General features: G+C 31.6%; 1 protein-coding gene across 1 annotated transcript; it reads left to right on the forward strand.

Annotated features, from left to right (window-relative positions):
• Window positions 1-5,773: 5,773 nt before the first annotated feature.
• On the forward strand, window positions 5,774-8,967 carry LOC109815406 (pyruvate decarboxylase 2). Its single transcript, XM_020380124.3, has 6 exons — window positions 5,774-6,408; window positions 6,926-7,089; window positions 7,187-7,837; window positions 7,934-8,051; window positions 8,198-8,386; window positions 8,596-8,967. The coding sequence occupies exons 1-6, from the start codon at window positions 5,890-5,892 to the stop codon at window positions 8,764-8,766; spliced, it is 1,812 nt and encodes a 603-aa protein (XP_020235713.1). The 5' UTR covers window positions 5,774-5,889; the 3' UTR covers window positions 8,767-8,967.
• The last annotated feature ends 8,749 nt before the right edge of the window (window positions 8,968-17,716 follow it).

Here is a 17,716-nt window from a genome sequence, read left to right on the forward strand (position 1 = left end):
CTGCAAATAATAGGCATAATATTTCTTTGTCCATTTATAAATAGGATGGAATGTGTATTGTAACGACCTGCCGTGACCGTCACACTACGAAACGACATTACTTACTGCTCTAAAATATACTAAAATAGTATAATAAATATTTACAACACAAGTTGCTAATCAAGCAATAAACAACTAGTTATAAACAAGAAAATCTGCTACTATCAAGCACCTCTTGTGGCCTCTAGCAGCTACCTCCCAGTCTATCCCTGCCCTGCTTCCATACCACATATGATCATCGCAATCCAAATCACATGGAGACATGCAAGGGTAAGCTAGAGACAATAAACAAATCATAATAATTTAATATTCAACATGACAACTATATAATCACCTTTGCATTCGACACTATTGAGACAAACAACATATATATATATATATATATATATATATATATATATATATATACTATACATCTTAACATTCATTTCAACTTACAACATAACAACATTATCGTCATCCTCAACAAGGTCAACAATACAACACAATCACCACTTAACAACACAACAACAAATATACAACTCATATCAACAACAAATCAACTCATCAACAACTTATGCGTCGTCACGCATTTCGACTCGGAGATCTCCTACAACATAGTAAGTAGTCTAAGTGGCTAGGTCCTACCAAACCGACAACACAACACATTTGGATATCAATCCACAACACGATAATGGTTTCTCAGACTTTGCCACTTAAACAAGGAAGTATAGTACTCGGTTAGGAACTGAGTTCCCGACTTCGTACTTTACTCAAATTGGTCACTTGTAATCGATAGAGGTCGGCCTGACCCCTATACCGTGGTCGCTTTATAATCGGTATAGCTCGACCTTGCCCCTATACCGTGATCGCTTTATAATCGGTATAGCTCGACCTTGCCCCTATACCGTGGTCACTTTATAATCGGTATAGCTCGACCTTGCCCATGTACCGTGGTCGTTTTATACACGTGTGCCTCGACCTTGCCCACACACGGGATCAACTAAGTCCTAGAGGACACAACGACCACTCTAAGGGACAACTTCCCAAGGAAGGTTTTTCAACAAATTGGGCTCTCAGAGCACCACAACTGTCTCAATCCACACAATGGGATGAGCAACTTCGAAAACATCTCTCCTAGTCCTAGTGATCAACAACTTATCATCACAGCTTTATCAGCTTATAACTCAAACAACACAACTTTACAACAATAGGCATCTTAACAACTTTACAACAATAAGCAACTTAACAACTTTACAACAATAAGAAACTTAGTCATCAATCTCAACTTTAACAACACCGTTTATCAGCACACCAACTCATCAACGCTATTTAACAACACATGGCACAACATACAACTTTTTAGCAACATATAACTCTCCTCTAACAACTTGACAACACAGTCTATTAATAACATCTCATCATATTTCACAACATAAACATGTCCACACATATAACAACCTTATCAACTTAACTACAATATGCATCTCATTTTCATCATAAAAGCATCACCAACAACATCATTAATAATTATTTAATCACATATTAACAACACACAATGTTTTCATCACATAACACCACCCATATTACATATTTACAACCCTTATATCATGCCAACATAAATACCCAAACAATGTTAATCAACCTAAGCACCAAAATGAGTTCTCAACTCACATACAACTAACAACTTTACAATCTAGCTTCTCTTACCCGAAGATTGGCTCAACATTTCCAAGAGCTGAGAAGAAGTGGAATTTCCTTCCGAAGCTCAACCAGGGCCTCCATCTTTCAAAAGCAAGCTTTTTGGCCCAGAGTCCTTCTCTCTAAAACTTCTCTCTAAGTTCCCATTTTCTCCCCCCCCTCAACACCTATTTATAGAGGTTTAGGAGTGGCCAGAACGGCCTGTTCCGAATCCGGAACGGCTCGTTCTGTACTCTTCCATCATGTGTAAAAATCACATGCAGAACGACCCGTTCTGAAATCAGAACGGCCCGTTTTGGGACTCATCCAGAACGGCCTGTTCTCCATCCAGAACGGCCTGTTCTCCATCTAGAACGACGCATAAGTTGTTGGTGAGTTGATTTGTTGTTGATATGAGTTGTATATTTGTTGTTGTGTTGTTAAGCTATGATTGTGTTGTATTGTTGACCTTGTTGAGGATGACGATAATGTTGTTATGTTGTAAGTTGAAATGAATGTTAAGATGTATAGTATATATATATATATATATATATATATATATATATATATATATATATATATATATTGTTTGTCTCAAGTGTCGAATGCGAAGGTGATTATATAGTTGTCATGTTGAATATTAAATTATTATGATTTGTTTATTGTCTCTAGCAGTCTAGCTTACCCTTGTATGTCTCCATGTGGTTTGGACTGCGATGATCATAAGTGGTATGGTAGCAGGGCAGGGATAGGCTGGGAGGTAGCTGCCAGAGGCCACAGGAAGTGCCTGAAGATGGATATTTTTGTAGGCTACCTTATAGTAGCAGATTTTCTTGTTTATAACTAGTTGTTTGTTGCTTGATTAGCAACTTGTGTTGTAAATATTTATTAATTATTTTAGTATATTTTGGAGCAGTAAGTAATGTTGTTTCGTAGTGTAACAGCCATGGCGGGTCGTTACATGTATGATAGTATTAATATTTATGGATATTTATTAAATAATATTATTTAAATATTTATATTTATATTATATATTTTTGTGTTATTTTTAATATTTAAAAAATATAATTAATTATAAATTTAAAAATTAATATTTATTATTTATATTTAATATTTTAATATACTTAATATCAAATATAAATTTAATACTAATTATAATATTTTTAATTTTTAAAATAATTCACAAATATTTATATATACATAAATATTTATAAAATTTACAAATATCTATTAAATTAATATCCGCATAAATATAAAATGTATACAGGATAAAATTTTTATCTAACAGATGGGATACAGACTGCATTATCATCCCTACTCTAATCTCTCATTTTTATTTATTAAATTAAATTTCTTTGACTTGAAATCGACACATAATATATTTTGTTCTGATTCCTTCTAAAATGAACATAGTTTAATTTAAAATTAAAAATTAAACGAAAAAAACAAAGAGTGAACAGAATACCACCCCTCTTGCATTCATGATTCATGGGTTGACTAATATTATATTTACATCGTACAATAATTTAACTTTGTGACACTTTAGAATGAGAGTGATGTTGTTGACGTGAGTCACTACGCACCGTTCATCATCATCGCAAACATTAGCGCGCCACGTGAGAGTCACATCGAACAAAGACAACACATGCAAATGCCTTCAAATTCAATTAATTTATTCCAACTCGCCTGATTTTTCTTACATTCAATTACCAGCGACTTTCCCTGCTTCGTCATATCACTAAACCAGTGGATTATCAACACCTTTTCCATTTTCAAATATATTATTTTCTTCGTTTTTTTAACTAGTTGTTTGATTGTCTACCTTTTCAAATATATATATATATTTTTTACTTTTTCTTTTTTTGATATATTTACATCCCTAATTACTTAAAGTTAGAAAACGTTACATTTTTTGTGTGTCGGATAGTAGAAATGATTATGTAAAGCATGTAATAATTACATTTTTATTTTAAATTGAAATTCTTAGTAAGGAAAAATAGTTTAGCAATTCAACTAATTTTATATACATACGTTAAAAATATTAGTGAGGCGATTATGTAAGGCATGTAATGTAATGTTCCCTTTTTTTAAAATGTTTCGGGATTAATAAATGCGTATTAATAAATATTCATGATTATTTAATGAATTAAAAAAAATTCAATAATTATAAAACAAAAATGAAGAAATAAAATTTAACATCACATGTCATAATTTTATTTAATATTTTGATTTGATTTTCATACAAAATTTAAATATCTCAAATAATATTTTAGTTTAAATATATAATTGGTAAGCATTGTGATATTTATTTCAGCGTCTTCGTTTCTGATGGCTCTCCCTTAACTGTTTTTGTCATTCCTACCTATTCACAGTTGTAAGATTTGAAAGATTAAAAAAGTAAACGTAGCCTAAAAAAAGAACAATCTATCATTGAAACTGTGGTTGACTGTCATAATTGTTTCTAAAATTTGAATATACTATCTGATTCTTATTGTATTTAAAAAAATAAAATCAAATACATATTTCACTCACTTAAATTAATTAGTTATAATTAATAATGTTAAAATTTAAAATTTTGTTTTAAAAATATTTATAAAATTAAATAGAATTCGTAATAATTATTTTTAATTATACTACTCAAAAGTTAAAGAATAATTTTTCAGGCAATAGCATGATTTATAGTGTTAATTATCTAATTAATACATATATTTTTATTTAAAATTAATGAATGAGAGATTCATAATAAATTAAGAATATAAAAAATAATCATGCATGGTAGTATTATGTTTCTTGTAATTAAGATCAAAATAATACACTCATTTATTTCTTATATATATAAAATAATATAAAATAAATCTCCTATAAATTGTAATTATTATTCTTTTAGTTTCTTATATGTATAATTTATTATTAAGTAAAATTTATAACATATTATCGATAATAAAGGCAATGATAGAGAGTAATATGATTAACATATTTAAATTTTAGAAATTTATTTGATATATTATTTTAATTCTAAGAACTACTATATATGATTTTAAAGAATAAAATGATAGTAGTTTATTATGTATAAAATGAATTAAGTTAAGATTTTTTCATTTTTAAGTGGATTGATTTTTAAATTTTAACGTTGGAGCTTAATTTATATATTTTTTAAGATTTAATTTGACTTATTCAAAAAAATTTATTCAATATTAAAATTTCTTAAACGAATCGTTCTACCTAAATTTATATCTAAGTTATTATATTTAAGTACTTAAATACATCCATAAAATTATTATATCAAAATATATACAAGTATGAACAACCGCTTATCTCTTCAAATTACAATATATATGACCATAGTTCTACAGTTCACAAACCATAATGAGTTATATTTCAGTCTTTTTGTTATTACTGTAATTTCCATCGATAACAAAATTAATTAATCTGAAGGTGAGCAATTAATGTTTATAGCTTTCATAAAATTTATTATTGAAGTACGCGACTTTTTTTTTTCTTTTTCTTTTTACAAAATCTATGAATTATAAAAATAGTATAATATTGAAGAATTTACAGGTTTGCATCAATTAAGTAAAAGAAAAAAGATTTAAATATGTAAATTTAATTTTAGTCGTTCAGATTTAAAATAAATCTTTTTAATTATAAATAAGATTATAATTTGCATATTAAAAATATGAATTTATTATAAATTTTAATTATATAAAATAAATATTGTATTAAAAATTAAAATAATACCAGTTACGGTTTTCCATTTGGTTTTGGCGTCGATTATTCTCATTGGGACCAAACAACTCTTTCTAATCATTTTGCATTTTTCTTTCCGCTTGCCCGTCGAAAGTAGACACAAAACCTCGTTCGTCTTGGATCATTCCAGATCATAGTAGAAAGAAAGACACAAACATAGAAAAAAGTCGAAAAACCAAAAGAGAAACCCACTCACGAGTCACGACACAAAAAGTGAAACAAAACACTAAACCGCCCCTAGTAAATGCCAATACAACACCCTTCCATTTCCAAGCTACTCCCACCGTGTTGCTGTTACCACTTACCATACATATATATAAATATCTTCTCATTCTCATTTCTACAACCCAAGTATAAGAAGAAAAAAAACACAAACCACTCAACTTAGTTCTATTTCTCACAACACTTTTCCAACCGAAACATTTACTCACTCACTCACTCGTGATGGATACAAAGATAGGTTCGTTGGACGCGGCCAAGCCCGCCAGCAACGACGTCGTATCGTGCAACCAGACAAACAGCACTGTTATCCAGCCCTGCGTGCCGGTGGCGCGCGGCGGGGACTCCACTCTGGGCGGGCACCTGGCGCGGCGGCTGGTGGAAGTCGGCGTGACGGACGTGTTCTCCGTTCCCGGCGACTTCAACCTGACGCTGCTGGACCACCTCATCGCGGAGCCGGCGCTGAACGTGGTCGGCTGCTGCAACGAGCTCAACGCCGGGTACGCCGCCGACGGGTACTCGCGGGCGCGCGGCGTGGGCGCGTGTGTGGTGACGTTCACCGTGGGCGGGCTGAGCGTGCTGAACGCGATCGCCGGAGCGTACAGTGAGAACTTGCCGCTGATTTGCATCGTGGGTGGGCCCAACTCCAATGACTACGGCACCAACCGGATCCTCCACCACACCATTGGGTTACCCGATTTCAGCCAAGAGTTGAGGTGCTTTCAAACTGTTACTTGTTTTCAGGTACTAAATTTCTCTTGCTCACTCTTTACTTTTTCTCATGTGGTGTTTGCTGTTAAGTATTGGAAAAAACCAAATTTCAACCTTCTAACATGGTTTCAAAACCTTATCTATATTATGGATCAACTGGTGGGAGGCTCTTCTAACTTGATCAGTGATCTTGATTTGAGTACTAATTACGTAGCTGTGTTAATTATTCGGAGAGTAAGCTTTGCCACTCATAGTGGTCTTATCTTGTTTGAACAAGATTGCCGATAGTGTCATGTGCCATGCTGTTAAAGGGGTGTATCGAGAAAAATTCAAGTCTACATGAATATTGATAAGATCAAAATAAAGTATATAAGTGGGAAGTAATTCTCACATTATAATTTGGTTTTGCATGATTGAGCTACATTTTAAGAATAAATTTATCCAAACAAGGATTGAGTTGTGTAGATTTTGTTTTGTTTTGAGTTGTATTGAAATTTTTTGTTTATTTATTTAATGGGGAAGGTGTTAATGTGGTTTTGTTTGATGATAGGCTGTGGTGAATAACTTGGATGATGCTCATGAGTTGATTGATACAGCAATCTCGACCTCACTGAAAGAAAGAAAGCCTGTGTATATAAGCATAGGTTGTAACTTGCCCGGGATTCCTCACCCCACTTTCAGTCGTGACCCTGTTCCTTTTTCATTGTCTCCAAGGTGAGCGTTTTTGTTTTTTTTTGTTTTTGGTTTTGTGCTTGATTGGAAATGTTGATGATTCGATGTTAATTTTTGTGTTTATTTGTTTCTTTTGTAGATTGAGTAACAAGATGGGGTTGGAGGCAGCAGTGGAGGCAGCTGCGGAATTTCTTAACAAGGCAGTGAAGCCAGTGCTGGTTGGTGGTCCTAAACTGAGGGTGGCCACAGCATCTGATGCCTTTGTTGAACTGGCTGATGCATGTGGTTATGCACTTGCTGTGATGCCATCGGCGAAAGGGATGGTTCCTGAGCACCATCCTCATTTCATTGGAACTTACTGGGGTGCTGTGAGCACTGCATTCTGTGCTGAGATTGTGGAGTCTGCGGATGCATACTTGTTTGCCGGTCCCATCTTTAATGACTACAGCTCTGTGGGGTATTCCCTTCTTCTGAAGAAGGAGAAGGCGATCATTGTGCAGCCGGATCGGGTTGTGATCGCGAATGGGCCTGCATTTGGGTGTGTGCTGATGAAGGATTTCCTCAAGGCACTCGCGAAGCGCCTCAAGCACAACAATACTGCATATGAAAATTACCACAGGATATATGTCCCTGAAGGGCATCCTTTGAAGGCTGCACCCAAAGAGCCTTTGAGGGTCAATGTTATGTTCAAACATATACAAAACATGCTGTCTGGTGAAACTGCTGTAATTGCTGAGACAGGGGACTCCTGGTTTAACTGCCAAAAGCTGAAATTGCCAAAGGGATGCGGGTAAGTACATGATAGAATGTGAATCTGATGTTTAGTATTTATTTATCATCTTGTTTTTTGAGTGCTTATAGCGTTAATAAAAATTCTTGTTGTCAGGTATGAGTTCCAAATGCAATATGGCTCAATTGGATGGTCTGTTGGTGCAACTCTTGGTTATGCTCAGGCTGTTCCTGAGAAGCGAGTGATTGCCTGCATTGGTGATGGAAGCTTTCAGGTTTGTTTTGCTTAACTACTTAAACCATGATTTCCATCAGAATGTAATATATTTTTCCTCCAGCATTTCTAAATTTTCGCTCAAATAAGATTCTCGAACTGAACTATGATGATGTTATAATCTTCTACTTTTTAAATGTTCCGCAGGTGACTGCTCAAGATGTATCAACAATGCTGCGGTGCGCGCAAAAGACCATCATCTTCCTGATTAACAATGGTGGATACACCATCGAGGTTGAAATTCATGACGGGCCGTACAATGTGATTAAGAACTGGAATTACACCGCTTTGGTTGATGCAATCCACAATGGTGAAGGGAAATGCTGGACTGCCAAGGTGAGTTTCTTGACATTGGACAATTCTATTAGAGATATAGCATATTAGTATTATTAGAAACCACTATATAAGTCATATTTGTACTCATGCCAAATGAGAAAAATCAGGCTAAATAAATGCATTATCCTCAAAATTCATGCTGTAATAAATAACATGGGAGAAGTGTTTGAATACAACGTAACGATTCATTCATGTTGAAATCATTTCAGGTCTTCTGTGAAGAAGAGCTAGTTGAAGCAATTGCCACAGCTACAGGACCCAAGAAAGATTCCTTGTGCTTCATTGAGGTGATTGTTCACAAGGATGACACCAGCAAAGAATTGCTTGAATGGGGCTCTAGGGTCTCTGCTGCCAATAGCCGTCCTCCAAATCCTCAATAAACTTCAGACTTCAGCCTATGATTAAATTGCTGCAGTTTCCCTTTAGCTTTATGGTAGTAAGAATCATTTGAATTGAAATGACCTTGTACGGAATTTGCTTTTGTTAATGGCTTGCAACGTTTATGCATCTGAGTCCATTTGTTTGTGTAAATTCTTTCACATGAGATGAAAATATATCCGTCGCCTTTTGTCATTCTACAATACTTCAAGATTCTTTTGTAAAGCATCGTTTTTTCTCCTTTGCTTTTTGGTACGCTTTGTTAAAAACTTCTTTACATGGGTTGATTCGAAAATGTGCGGTTCAATTGAGATGGTTAGATTTTAATTTTTAGGGTGAAAATGGTTTAATTTATTTTGCTGTTATCAGTGGGAGGGCCAGTGCCAGTCACATCTGTGAACACTAGCTAAACAACGAAATTTCCTCACCAAATTTTACACTATTGCTCATTAGTCATTGATGATGCATGAGTTGCAGAATATGGGGTTTTTTATAAGATAAAATTCAGATACAGTATTATACTGTTAGTGATGTTTTAGAGTTTTTTATTCGGATTAAAACAGTCCCCACAATTTACAAATCACCACTTGATTCACATACATATTTCATATTTGTTTCGATTGTGTCCTTTTGTATGGTGAAATGTGTCAGAGTAGGTGACAGGGATTCCACGTGGAGTTTTGACTTTAGATTCTCTACTGACTATGCCCCTGCAGCCTCTACAGCAATGTATAAAAAATATTTTTTTAATCCTGTGAGTGATTTGAACATTAGATAAAAAGGAGAAGATAAAATATTTATAGTAAGATTTAGTTATCAATTATTGGAATGAAAATATTTTCGTTCTTAGTTCCAGCCTTCCAGGGTAGGTAAATGAAATTTAGCTACGAATTTGCATAATTTTGGGTTATCAAAAGAATATCTTTTAGGAGAGAATTTTTAATTTTATATTTAATATAATTTTTTTATAATTATTTATAAATTAAAAATTGATGTTTTAAAATAGATTATGAATATTTTTTTTATTATAATAAAAATTATTTATCAATATCAATATAATTTATATATTTTAAAAAAAGTATTTACTAAATTTTAAATATATTCAAACATAATACTTATTTATATATATAATTCATTTTAAATTTTAATCACATATAATAATATTTAACATGTGCAGTTTAATATAGATGTATTAAATTATGATTTAAAAGGATTGTAAAAGATTTTTTATTATTAAAAAATCTTGTAATATTTAATAAAAAAATTTAAATAAAAAGTCATGTAATATTTAATTAAAATGATTAATTTTTTAAAAATATGTCAAAATTTAATAATATTCAATTAAAACAATCAAGATTATTTTAAGAATATTTCAAAATTTAATGATATTCAATACAATTTTATTTATTTATTTTTATTTAAGAAAATATTTTGGTATTAAAAAAATAGATATTTTATTGAATTATTTTGAATGATGAATTTTTGTAAGAAATTTTAATAGAATTTACTTATAATCTACTTATTTAACTTTTATAGAAAACTTTGAGATTTCGTATACTTTTTTCCTTTTATTTCTGTAACATCCTAATTTTTATAATTATATTAATAATATGTAGTATTTATTTTAACATTTTAATGTATTTATTAGAAGAATTTTTAATATTATTTAGTTATTTGATATGAGCTTTATTTTGATATAAAACTTATGTTATTTCTACTAAAAGAGAGAAGTATATTTTATATTATTTATCTATTTTATAAGAGTTTTTTTTTCCAAAAAAAATATATAACATGATTTTTAATTAGTATTTTGATTAATTGATATGAAAAGTATATTTATGAAAATATATTTTATTATGAGTTATGTTTATGTTATTTATTAAAAATGAGGAAATATATTTTTATTTTAATTGCTTTATGAGAAAGAAAGGAAGGATGTTGCGATCATTTGTTAATTATTATTTTATTATTATTATTATTTAAGTAAAAAAGGAGGTGTCTAGAGTCATTTTCTACATTTTTCATTTCTGACCCTATTCATTCCCTTTTTACGCTCTCTAAAGATCACGGAGAAGGAGATCAATCGAAGATTGCTGTTGCTTCATCTTCTGCTCATCTAGGTAAGGAAGAGTGAGAAATCTCACTCGAGGGTGTGTGAATAATTGTTGGGTTGCCAGATTGACCCCCAATCCCTTACTTGATGCATGCTTTAGAAACAGAAAAATTATGAAAGTTTTCTATTTTTCTTTTTGATTGTTTTGTTGCATTCCTTGTGTGATGTTGAGTGTAAATATGTGTTTAATTTCAAAAATAGATAAGTTTTAAACCATGTTTAAAGGTGCTAATGGTGTGAAAACTGTCTTATTATTGTGTTAATGCAAGTGATGTGTTTCTATGAGCTTGATGAGGATGGGAATCTCTTATATGTGACCTTGTGACTATGAGTACGAGAAATGTGAAATGTTGAGTACATGAGTTTGTGAATGTGTGACATGCATCATATAAATTTATGTGATGGGGTACGATATGAGGTACATTGTTAGGGAAGACTCTCTAAGTGTGAAACATCTTGAAGGAGTCCTAAAGGATAACGCGGTTTGGAAGACCCAATTCTACCCGTTTGTGTGCATGGGATGTATCTTGCGCGGCTTCGCTATCACGATGAGACCCTAATAGTACATCCTTCTAGTTGAGAGTGTGCAATTGAGCTGACATGTACTCTTAGACTACTCTTGGTATATTGCTTCGATAACATACAACATGATATGTGATTATGAGACACGTGACTGGCGCCACATGCATGCATTTATGAGTCGAGTCCATGACATCATTGCATGATAAATGAATGTGCATGTGATACTAATTTTGTATGTGTATTGTTATATTTGATTATGCTTATGACTTGTATTATGTTTGTTGTGTGTGTTGTCTAATATTTATTTTTCACCTGAACCTGGGTGAGATGTTTCTCACTCCTCTATTGCTCTTTGTATGTGTTTAAATTATATTGTAGGTAATTATCAGCATGAAGATGTTGGTATTGAGGCTTAAGCTTCAGTTGGGCGTGCTCTGATAGGATATGTGACATTAGAGCATAATTAGACTTAGTTTAGGCTTTCATTATTATTATTTTGTTTTGAAAAAACTCATGTTTCATTTTATTGTAAATTTCACATTTGACCATGATTTACCTTTACGAATGTGAATTCTTTACTCTTATATTTGTGGAACCATTGTTTTAATTCAAAATATTTTATTACTCCGAGAATATGATTTTATATTCTCCTCATTCTTCTTTCTTTTTCTCTCTCTCCATAATCTTCTTTCTTGCCTTTCTTGTTTCTCTCTCTTTCTCTTATCTCTTACATCTCCTCCTCCTCCTTTATCTTTATTTTTCATTTATCAATATTGATATATAATTTATTAATATTTTTATTATTAAAATTTAAAATCAAGTGTCATAAGCATTTCTCATGGTGACCATAGTAAAATAGTCCTTTGACTTTAAGTCACCGCAATTCCTACATGTAGAAGTTGTAAGCTTTGATGTTATCAAACATTATTCGTAACAAGGTGATAATAAAGGTATTTAATTGATTTTGCAATGAATCATGTGGAGAGATATGAGTTTTGTAGAAAAGATTCATCCCGAGTACATAACATGAGTTGTGCCTTTAGCCTTTTGATAAAGTGAGACACAAAACACGTGTGGTCACATGAAAATGAGTCAATATTAGATATTAACTCTATTTGTATTTGAACGTCTACTTGGATATCAAAAGACATATGATTGAACTTAACGAGAATGACACTTTTATATTTCGTGTTCAATTAAAGACATATGGATGAAGGGATTATTAACCTACAATGATTGTGGTTATAGAAGGTTAAACTCATATCATCATTATTAGATGTTAATATTTGTATATAATATTTAATATTATGATACTTAAATATTATTACTAATTAAGTGAAAACTTATGAGGTCATACACATAGAGAAAGTGTTTAGAGAAAATTTGAGGATTAATTAATTAAATGTGATTTAATTAATTGACATCAAGTTTAATCAAATAGATAGGATATTGAGTTTGTATTGTACAAACCCAACAATGAGGCAAATTAGATCAACAACAATTAATAGATAGGTTAACCTAGTCTTGCCTATGATCTACCTAAAAGAAATTGAGAAAGTCTTTTAGAGTTTTGTATCATCTCACAAAACATTATCTCATCCACCTTGTAGTTAGCACGGAAAACCCACTCTTATGTTGCTCACAAGGAGATACACTATTCTTCCTTTTGCCAAGGAAAGGAATTTCCAAAACGACATAAAGTGTGCTTCAAAGCTAAAACCCTTAGAGTAGTTCATGGTAGTGTGTGATCCATGGGGAGAAGTTCTTCCACTCATGGGATCTTGTAAAGAAATTCATTCAAAAACCTACCCATGAAACTCCAACAACTTAATTCTTATTTATAGTTGTTCATGTTTAGTTCATTAGATTATGAGCTCTAATAATTGTGACACCGGAATATGAGAATTGTTATGTTTTAATTTATTTTATTTTTGTCGGTTTCTCTTGGGATGTATGACACTACAACAAAATTATCATACAGTGACACACACCTTATAGTGGCACTATATATGTCACTAAAAATTACTTTTATCCACACAATAACTACAATATATGTTGATTTATTATTAAAAAGTGTGGGTATAGACTATAGTGACACACAAAATATGTTGTTAAATCTCATTCAAAATCAACACTAAAATTATGTGTAACTATATGTTAAATAGACATATATTTACATATATTGTACCTATAGTGACATTTTTTGTGTGTCACTACATGTAACATTTCTTGTAGTGTGACCTTTGGAATGTCAATTATCTTTATTAACTATTTTTTTAGTACAAATTGATATATTAAGGCATTAACAATGTAAACCATACTACTCATAATATTTTCAAAAATTGATTAGTTTCACATGTATATTTCAAAAATGATTTCCTTTATTTTCACAATTTCCTATTTATTAAAATGCTATGAAGGATAGATTAAGGGAGAACGATGAAACAAAAGATATACGAATTTATATTGATTCATTCTCAACTATCACTAGTACAAAAGAGGTGTATTACGTCGGAAATTTTCAGCTTTTTACGTCAGAAAACGTACCGACATAGAAGTGGGAGACGTAAATTTTACGTCGGATCTGCAAAACCGACGTAAATTTACGTCGGACATTACGACATCCGACGTAAAAAAGTAGGGAAAAAATTAAAAAAAAACATAAAAATGCCAGCAGAACGGCCCATTCTGCTTGCAGAACGGTCCGTTCTTCTTTCAGAACCGACCATTCTGCTTGGAGAACGGGTCGTTCTGCTTGCAGAACAAGCCATTCAACTTCGTATAACAACCCAAAAGAAAACGCCCACTACCTATACATATAGAACAACCAAAAAATCAAATAAAACAGATAGCCAGAGTAGCAATGCGAAGTAGAAAAGTGCTAACGAAACCTTGATTCATACCTGAGGAGCAGCAACAATGTGCAAATGAGTAACAAAGAGTTCATCCCTCTGCAAAAGACAAAAAAAACGATTCAGTAACAAAGGAGAGGGAGAGGGTTTAGAGAGAAAAAAATGAAAAGTGATGAAGAGTGAATGCGCGCGGTGTGCCTCGCGCTCTCTTATTCAAATTTGCGTCCTTTTTCAGGTCCGACGTAAAAAGTCCAATCTACGTCGGACACAACACACCTTCGACGTAGATTGGACTTTTTACGTCGGACCCTACCAGGTCCAACGTAAAAAAGTTCGCAAAAATTACAAAAATGCCACCGCTTTTTTTACGTCGAATTTTCATATTTCTGACGTAAAAGGGGTGACGTAATATGCTAATTTTCCACTAGTGTATGAAGACTATGTCTAGTCTTTACCAACTCGATCAAGCTGCACAAACTTATCAAAATTACAAAAAAATTATTTCATAAGCTACTATTAGCTTAATTTAAGTAGTCTTTATTCAAGTAATTATTCAAATATTTTTTTATCACACAAAATTTCCTTAGACTCCCTAGCTAAAACACTTACTTTAAGCTTAGATTGTAAAATTAACAAAATTTCCTTAGACTCCCTAGCTAAAACACTTACTTTAAGCTTAGATTGTAAAATTAATAGCTTAGACATGATAAGACTATATAGAACAAGAAAACTTTTTACAAAGAGATAACTACTACAAAAGAATGTATTGCTAAGATATCAAAATAAGTCACTTATTTCTCTATTAATCAAGCTTTGTATATATAAGTAGTGTTTGACTTTGAAGATAACCTTTACAAATATTTCAAAGTATATTTGCAAACTCACTTCATTTTTCTTCAAACTAGAAATATTTGTTGCTACCATAAATGTTATTAAAATCTCACCAAATTGTCACTTTTTATTATATCTAATAAACTACTTACCAATTTTTTCTACAAGAAGGAATAAAACATTTTTACGTGTCATTTCTAAATAATTTTTGTATTAACTACACATTTTCCAAAGAGCATGTTTTATTTTCTTATTTTATTTTTTCAGTCAGGAAAGCATCATGCTACCTTAAAGGTGTGACTAATTTCAAAGAAGCTCAGGCATATTCATTCTATTAAAAAAGACAATAAAAACAAATGATAAAATATTAAAGAACATTAAATAGTGTATTTAAATCTACATTCTTAGTATTTGACGATGCATGTCAATGTATTAACGTTAAAGAATCCAATCCTACATATAGCATGTCACTATGCTGCTTTGAAGAAATTTTATCCAATTCAGCCGTGTTTAATAAACTAAAAGGATTTTTATTAAAATCAGAAATAATTTTGTTAACCATTTAATCCTAAAATTATTTCATGCTACCTCTTATATAATTTTTCCATTATTTTGTCTTCAGACTAGAAGTGACTTGGAAAATGAACGAAATTAATAATGGCAACATTTGTTTTTTCTTTCTTTCTTTTTCCTGATAAGGATACATAATTACGAAAGCACACGACAAAGAAAAATAGGGAAAAAATAAAATAGAGACTGGCCCATAGGGCGTGATTTACTTTGACTTGACTTACTTCACCATCTTACACTCTTTTTCTTTGGCTAAGCCCTCTTTCCCACTCAACTTTTCCTCTTCATAAATTTCTACGAGTAATTCTAAAATGCATCCATGCACCATGAATCTGTCACCGTTGGATCAGAGTAAAACACATAAATAATATTATTTTGTTTGGATCCAATTTTCTCACATACACGTAGCATGATGCAGCTAGCTTAAAATAAGCATTGAGAAATCACTTTTGATCACATTTTCTGGCCAAATTGCATTGGAACATAAACACCGGAAAACAAAGGGTCTATAAGCCATTAGCCATCATTCGTCTGTTCACTTTCAGCCATTGTTTTGTTTCATTGTGTGTCTCTCTCAGGAGACTCCAATGAGAAATTCACACGTTCCATTCCTTTCCATCATATTCAGCTACTGCTTCTGGATACACCACAGTGTTTACTTCACTAGGGTATCTGGCCAAATTGTTGAGGATCAACAACAATCATTGCTCAAACTAAAGAACAGCCTCAAATTCGAGCATGGAAAATCTAGTAAACTTGTGTACTGGAATTCAAGCATAGCTTGCTGTGAGTGGAGGTGGAGGGGTGTAGCCTGTGATGAGGAGGGACACGTTATTGGCCTTGATCTGAGTGGAGAATCAATCAATGGAGGATTTGACAATTCAAGTAATCTTTTCAGTCTGCAAAATCTCCAGATATTGAATTTGGCTGATAATAAATTCAGTTCTGAGATACCATCTAGATTCAACAATTTGAAGAACTTAACATATCTGAATTTATCAAATGCTGGCTTTATGGGCCAAATTCCAATAGAGATTTCTTTCCTGACAAGGTGGGTTACTCTTGATATCTCTTTACTCCTATTTATATGGGCAACCTCTGAAACTTGAAAACTTTGCTCTACAAATGCTTGTTCAAAACCTCACCATGATTAGGCAATTGTATATGGATGGTGTAATTGTAAAATAAAAGATAATATTATTTTAATTTTTCTTTTCAAATAAAATTTTAAATTTAATTGCTATTATTATTCCTCAAGATTAGTTGTGCTAGTTTAACTTCAGTCTAAATTTAATTCTTTAATATTTATAGTATAGGTCAAAAAATAAAACAATATTAAAATTAATCTTGTGTAAAATAATTCTAATTTTAATATTTAAATAAAATTGTAAATTTATTCATTGTTATTCAACTAATATTTTAGTTTTTATATTATAGATAATAAATATTTATATATAACTAAATCATTTATTTAAGTGCATGAACTTAAGACATCTCCAACGGAAACAACCCATTTCAGTTGTTTCATGCATTGAAAAATGAAAAAAGTGGTCTCTAGTGTGTCATGTCAGCATTAAGCAATTCAAATACAAATTTATTCTAATGGTAAGAAATTTTAAGAAATTCAACTTTTAAATTTTTTTTTCTAATCATTTATGAACCAAATTTAAATTTTTATTAAAAAGGATAATTGCACTACAATGAAAGAAAATAAAGCAATAGTAAATACATAAACATTATAGAAAATTAATTTTCATCATTATTATTTCTGAAACGTTCCTAAATCTAGTAAGGAACTTTTTCTTCTTCAAGCAACTCATGTTGCCACGTCAGAGTCCTCCAATGACAAGAAACCGAGGTTTGAGTTACTTTATGGGACAAACAACTCCCATTAGAATTGCTCTTATATATCTATCATTTTTTTTTTATATAAAATGTTATTCATAATTTAAAATTTTCACATAGTGATAAAATATTAGTTCTTTTTAACTAAATTTTAACTTTCTAAAGGGACAAGCCTCAATTCTCGTAAGACTCAAGTTTCACTCAAATTTAAAATTTTAA

The sequence above is a fragment of the Cajanus cajan genome, chromosome 4, assembly GCF_000230855.2.
Source record: "Cajanus cajan strain Asha chromosome 4, NIPB_CcT2T_4, whole genome shotgun sequence".
Lineage (NCBI taxonomy): Eukaryota > Viridiplantae > Streptophyta > Magnoliopsida > Fabales > Fabaceae > Cajanus > Cajanus cajan.

Bases quoted from the DNA above. Each gene is read 5' to 3' on its own strand.
- LOC109815406 (XM_020380124.3), top strand. From the start codon at position 5,890: ATGGATACAAAGATAGGTTCGTTGGACGCGGCCAAGCCCGCCAGCAAC. The intron at 6,409-6,925 runs GTACTAAATTTC...GTTTGATGATAG, and splicing joins AAACTGTTACTTGTTTTCAG to GCTGTGGTGAATAACTTGGA. The intron at 7,090-7,186 runs GTGAGCGTTTTT...TTTCTTTTGTAG, and splicing joins CCTTTTTCATTGTCTCCAAG to ATTGAGTAACAAGATGGGGT.